The 6,295-nt window shown below is 32.3% G+C and overlaps 1 protein-coding gene across 2 annotated transcripts; it reads left to right on the top strand.

Annotated features, from left to right (window-relative positions):
• Window positions 1-509: 509 nt before the first annotated feature.
• LOC111371406 lies at window positions 510-5,867 on the top strand. 2 transcript variants are annotated; one of them, XM_022993379.1, is made up of 7 exons: window positions 510-871; window positions 2,134-2,205; window positions 2,305-2,372; window positions 4,450-4,597; window positions 4,688-4,771; window positions 4,946-5,041; window positions 5,486-5,867. In XM_022993379.1, exons 1-7 carry the CDS (start codon window positions 584-586, stop codon window positions 5,489-5,491), a joined length of 762 nt encoding a protein of 253 aa, XP_022849147.1. In that variant the 5' UTR covers window positions 510-583; the 3' UTR covers window positions 5,492-5,867. The 2 variants fall into 2 exon arrangements, with proteins under 2 accessions (XP_022849147.1, XP_022849146.1); XM_022993378.1 differs by having other exon boundaries at window positions 4,946-5,867.
• Window positions 5,868-6,295: the final 428 nt, after the last annotated feature.

Below are 6,295 nucleotides of genomic sequence, written 5' to 3'. Positions count from 1 at the left end.
ATAATCGATTAATTAGGTTATGGTTGAGCCACATTTATTAAAAAAAAAATATATATATATATATATATATATATATATTCTTAAACAGTAATTTAATATTATTTCAACCACACATTTTTCAATAAAATAATATTACATGTAAATTCAATACATTTTTTATTTTTTAACCATATATTTTTTATCAATATACTATTAAAAAATGCATATAAAAAATAACGTGACTCAAACAATGGCTTTATTTATTTATTTTTACTATCTCGATTCGACTTTTTAAACTATTGTTCGATATATTTTAAAAACTATTACGAAACCCTAGGAAAGTTTGTCCACCAAACACGCTATTTTAGTTGTTATCAGCGTTAAACAAGGATGTAAGGACAAAGATATTTCTCGTAACAAACGTGTAAATACACCCACCAATCAGGGATAATCTCGTATTTTCACACCTCGAAAATGTCCACTATTTCGTAACTTCACCACTATCCCTCTACCGGTCCACCATCTTTATTAACCCCCGACCCAACACGCCACTTCCCACTCTCTCTCTCTCAAAATTTGTGCATTGTGTTTGAGAGGAGAAAAAATGGTTGATGAGTTCATGGTTTGTGTGGATAGAATAATAGCTTCTGCTGCATGCTTTGAACGGTCATCATCAGAGAGTGATAGAGAAACTAGTATTAATGATAATGCTGCTGAGAATGTTAATGCAATTAGTGAAATGGTTTCTTTGAAAAAAGGCAATAGCTTTAATGGAAAAGATATTGGTGAAGGAAGTTCAACAAAGGAAAGTATGAGAGAGTGTAGGATTTGTCAAGAGGAAGATGACGAAAAAGATATGGAGGCTCCTTGTGCTTGTAATGGCACTCTCAAGGTACAGGTTTTTTTTTTTTTTTTTTTTTTCTGGGATTTTATTGTATTTCTTTACTTTTTACGATCATTTTTGAATTATTTTTGTGGGCTTAATTTTATTATGTTAATTTTTCGTTCTCTTGTAAAGCTTGTGAGGGAATTTTCAGGTCCAATTTTTTGTGGGATATTTTATATTTTACAGTCCTTTTTTCAGTTATATTTTGTGGGCTTAAACTGTTTAGTTATCTTGTAATGCTTGCAAGAGTACTCTCAAGGTCCAATTATTTTTCTGGAATTTTCTTGTATTTCTTTCCATTTACAATCCATTTTTGAATTTTTTTTTTTTTAGTTATCCTGTAATGCTTGCAAGAGAACTCTCAAAGTCCGATGGATTTCCTTGTATTTATTTACCTTTTACTGTCCTTTATTGATTATTTTTGTGGGTTCACTTTTTCTTTTAAAGTTATTTTTTTTTATTTTTTATTTTTTAGATGCTTGCCGTTCTGGAATATAGTTGGAAAAAGTTATTTTCCTGTTCATTTACACTATTTGTTTTCTTTGTTTGGGTATTTTTTCTTGGATTTTCTTTAATTATTTGACCCTTTGCATCCTTTTCTGATTTATTTTTTTTGGATATTTCTTTTTAAATCTTGGGTTGAAGTTTTCAGACAATTCAAATGGGTTTTGTGGGGGAAAATGTATCCTTTAATGTTTATACCATTTTGTTATATGATTTATGTCTTTTTTTCAAATAAAAATTTCTTCTTTGGGGTCAATTGGTTAACTCATAAACGAGTTTATTGGAAATCTGAATATTCGCCTACTCTTTATAATCCTCCTTTTTTTTTTTTTGGGCATGAGACTATTAAGAATGGATTCACGGGTTTCTCAATACAGTGCTGTGAGAGGTTGGTTACAGCTTTAATAAATTAATATAGAATATAGTTTTTTTTTTATTTTTTTGCTTTAATTGTTGTTGTATTTTGTGGTTGAGATTTTTGGATTTTTTACTTTTGTTTATATTCATATGTTTTTAATTATTGGTGGGTGCTTTTAATTTCTAGTTTTCACATATTTTTGGTGCTTCCATTCCACATAATACTGATAAAATCCATATTTTGTGCCCAGATTTCAGTTGTTCAATTTGAAAAAATGGGAGCCCCTTTATGTAGTTCTGATTGTAGTATAATTTACTAAAAGAAATCATTTCTTTTGTTCAACTGTTGCAAGTTGAAGCAGTGAAGCAACATTGATATTTCTTGTTTATTTGTGTTTGAAATTTAGTTTGCCCATAGGAAGTGCATTCAGAGATGGTGCAATAAAAAGGGTGGTATAACCTGTGAAATATGCTATCAGGTTGGAATTTTACTCTAATTTTTCTTATTGTGTCAGAATTTATGATCTTCTCGTAACAGAGGAAATATGAAAGTCGAAACTAATGTCTCCTTTTAACAGGTTTTCTCACCCAATTATACAATTCCACCCCCGAGAAGTAATGTTGATGTTATGACTATTGATATCAGGTATATTCTGGAGTGTCTTATGAAAATTTTCATTGTTGAATGTCTAGTATTCAGCATGGCATATTCAAGACCGAGAGGTACACGAATTCATCAATAGATATTTGGTTTGCAGTAATTGAAGTGAATTTCTAAAACGATATTAAAGTGTATCTCATGTTCTGCTTCTTGATCTTATTGGTATGTTTGGTAAGGAGAATTAGATGATATTAAGCCCCTGTTTGAGCCCTATGGGGAATGTTACGTAGAATATTCGGACAAAAAATAGGGAGAAGTTTTGAGCTTACGTGTAAAATTATTTTATTGAAGAATATGGTTGAAAATTAGTTTTGAGAAAAAAATGGGACTCAAACAGGGACTAAATAGTATAGTGTGAGGAAAAATATGAGTCACCTAAAGTGGATTTAAGAAAAATACAGCTACAAATGGACATAAATATTTACGTGGCTCATAAGAATTTTATATTTTTCTCTCCATAATTTTACTTGTCTATCTACTCACTATTTCTTTTCTCTACTATATGTACTAGATAACTCATTGCCTCTCTTCTCACCTCTCAATCGTTGTTTCTCTAATCGCATCTTCTATTTATAGTGGAATTGTCACATACTTCATTAATTATGGGACCATAATTTCAACATAAATATTAAAAAAATTTGATTGCATTTCCTGTAGACATTTTCCGATTGAAATGAAAAAGTCATCAAAATTTATACATTTCCTGTAGACTTTTACCATTAGCATTAAATGCTAGTCAACTAACATTTAATGCAAGCAAATAAAGAAAAGTGGCTTTAACTTTGCTATCCACCTAGCATTTATTGCATGCAAGTCAAGAAAAGCATATTTTTATGGAGAACTCGAAGAAATTTATATCATCCAACGGGAAGGTTTTGAAAAAAAAAAAAATTGAAAAGAGAAATTGATTTGTAGGTTGTACAAAACTCTATACGATCTCAAATAGACACCGAGATTTTGGTACAAGAGATTTTAATCCTTCATCACGAGACTTGATTACAACAAACTCAGTTAGGTCCTTGTGCCTACTAAATGAGATTTGAGATTTGGAGATAGTAATTTCACTAGGTAGTTGTTGTTTGTTGACGATAATTGGTAGCAGACTCCAACAAAGATTGTATTAAGGACTTGAAGGCACAATTGGCTATGGAGTTTGAAATGAAGAAGTTAGGGACCAGCAAATAAGATTCCATGGATGCAAATTTACCGAAACAAAAATAATAGGAAAATTTGTCTTTATTTAGGAAGACCGACTTGAAGAAAATCTTCCAACGCTTTAATATGCAAGATTATAAGAAAACTTTTACTCGTCTTGCTATTAATTTCAAATTATACTCAAGTATGAGATTTGGCAAAGAAGTAAAGAGGAAGAAAAAAAATGTTAATGGAGGAGCTTGGACACAAACAAGAGAAGATTGCTATTTTGTGATAGACACAACGCTTTGTACCTGATAAAGAATCCTGCATTTCATTTGAAGACTAAGCACATTCAAGTTTGGTATCACTTTGTTCGAGAGAAGATGGAAGAAAGGGGTACATACAGAAAATCTATACAAAGTACAACCTAACAAATGTTAACAAAGCAAATTAGTTTTGACAAGTTTATCTGGTTTCTACCCTCTATCGGTGTAGTGGAAATGTAAGTAGTATGTAAATGGCAAGTGTAGGAAGGATAAATAGTAACAACATAAGTGCTTTAACTGGGAGAAATGTTGGTCATAAATTTAAAGTCACTTTCTTGACTTGCATACAATAAATATTAGGTGGCTAGCAAAGTAAAAGCCACTTTTCTTGACTTGCATGCATTGAATGATGGGTAATTAGCCTTTAATGCTGAGGTTCTACAGGAAATGCAGAAATTTTGATGAAAATTTTCACTTAAGATGAAATGTGTACATGAAATGTAGCCAACTTGTAGTATTGATAAACAAAACATGAGCTAAAATCATGTTTACTATCTCATCTGGACGTATCTACTAGTGTGTACCAAATTACATTATAGGTATTTGTTTCTTCATGAAGGTATTTGTTGAAATTCATAGAATCTCTTTTCTTACCTCAGGCAAGCATGGGCTCAACGCATTGGTCTTCGTGATCCTCATTTTTTTACTTTTACGACAGCTGATCACCAGTTTCTGCAATCAGACTACGAGGAATATACTGTTGCAAATAGTCGAACTCTTGCATGTTTTCGCTCTGTGGTGATCATTGTAAGCAACCAAGATATGCACGGTGTGAATTTTGATGTAGAATTTGTAATTCTAGCAAATATGTGAAATGTGGGTTTTCCATCTTTGCAGCTGATGCTAATCTTGTTGATACGCCAAACTTTATTGGTCACAAGAGACTTTGGGATGGTTCATGCGTCATCAGGTTTCTTCCATGTAAGTCCAATTTTTATATTTCTTTGTGTGTTTGAGAAATCAGTTTGCATTTGCAATCTCTTGCTGGAATTCTATTGGACCCTGTGTTTTATTTTGGTGGCGTTAAAAAAATATTCATATGCAACATTTTTTTCTTCCAATGTGGAAATTCAACTTTTTCTTTGAAAATTTCAGTATCAGATATCTGTTCTTCAGTTGGCCGGAATCCTTATCCCTTGCTATGTGGTGGTCCGTTCGTGGTACATTGTACAATGCCGCCGGAGGAGACAGGTTTTTAACGCTGTTATGTCATTCACCTTCTGTGATTGCTCTCTGCTTTGTGTTTTCGTATTTTCTGAGTTCTGGTTCCAATAATAAACTGGAAAGCAGACTAACCCTGAAATTAACACAACCGAGTTCCAAAACCGATATAATTTAATCCAAAGCAGTCCAAATGACAACTGTTGTAGTCAATTTTGTAAGTAATACTTGGTATCGTTTGAGTACATAGATTTGGGCTGGTAAATTAACACGCATGTGATACACACATCACTTGATGTACAAAAGCAAGAACCTATGTTTTACTACAGAGTGGACTATCTTTATGTAATTCTGATGTTGCTGAGCTTTGTTTGCTTCTGTCACTACTCGTGGTTTGGTGTCGACTGAATTTGCCTATGTCCATGCAGTTTGTATACTTTCGGTTTCTAATCTGCTTTATTGTTTATTCATCAGGGGTGAGATTAAAGGGATTGAATCAAAATTATCTCTGGTTTAGGCAGCAGCATCATTTTCTTATGCTCCTGAATACTGGGCTCGTATTTGTACATCGGATTTTCTCTTCTTCCCACAGTTGTGTTCATATCTGAAGGTGCAACGACCGAGGAGCAAACTTGCTGCCATAAATTATAAGAAACTTTTTTATTCAACCTGTGAGCTCAGAAGCAAATGTAAATGTGAATGTTGAGTTCATTAGGTGTTTTTTTGGATTGCTAAACTACAGATTTTGTGGGGGTGCTACTGAGTTTTGGGATTTTTTTTCTGAAAGTTAACATTTTTCCTGATTTTCTTGTTACTTTTTGCACGGATGCTGCAATATCACATTTATTTAGACAAACCATCAAGAACTCAAATTTTTTTCTCGTTTAGCAGGGGAAACAAATTAGTACTTCAAACACAGAGTGGTGCCCAAAACCAATCTAATATTATGATAACACGAATATTTCTTTCATGAAAAGGATCATCCATGTCCCAAAAAAATTTGTAATCATATGCACATCGACTATGGGCAAATGAAGGAAATAGCCATGTGTTCGAAATTTCAAACACTCCCTATGATTTAGTACGCTTTTGACAAGGCTTTTAAGAAGTTAGAAGTTGCTTAAAAATTTGTTTTTTGAACATATTTGAATGTTTTTTAAAAAGTGCTTTGTTTGGTTAAAAGAGTTACTTGAGAAAATTGATTTAAGGCAATTTTCTCTAAAAGCTATCTACAAGAATCAGAAACAAAGGTAAAAATTCTACAAATGGCCTTAGTTAATAAGT

The sequence above is a fragment of the Olea europaea genome, chromosome 22, assembly GCF_002742605.1.
Source record: "Olea europaea var. sylvestris chromosome 22, O_europaea_v1, whole genome shotgun sequence".
Lineage (NCBI taxonomy): Eukaryota > Viridiplantae > Streptophyta > Magnoliopsida > Lamiales > Oleaceae > Olea > Olea europaea.
This window is presented reverse-complemented; position numbering and strand designations above follow the sequence as displayed.

Excerpts from the sequence above, each read along its gene's own strand:
- LOC111371406 (XM_022993378.1), top strand. The coding sequence starts at position 584 with ATGGTTGATGAGTTCATGGTTTGTGTGGATAGAATAATAGCTTCTGCT. Across the intron at positions 872-2,133 it reads CTTGTAATGGCACTCTCAAG|TTTGCCCATAGGAAGTGCAT; the intron begins GTACAGGTTTTT and ends TTTGAAATTTAG. Across the intron at positions 2,373-4,449 it reads GTTATGACTATTGATATCAG|GCAAGCATGGGCTCAACGCA; the intron begins GTATATTCTGGA and ends TTCTTACCTCAG.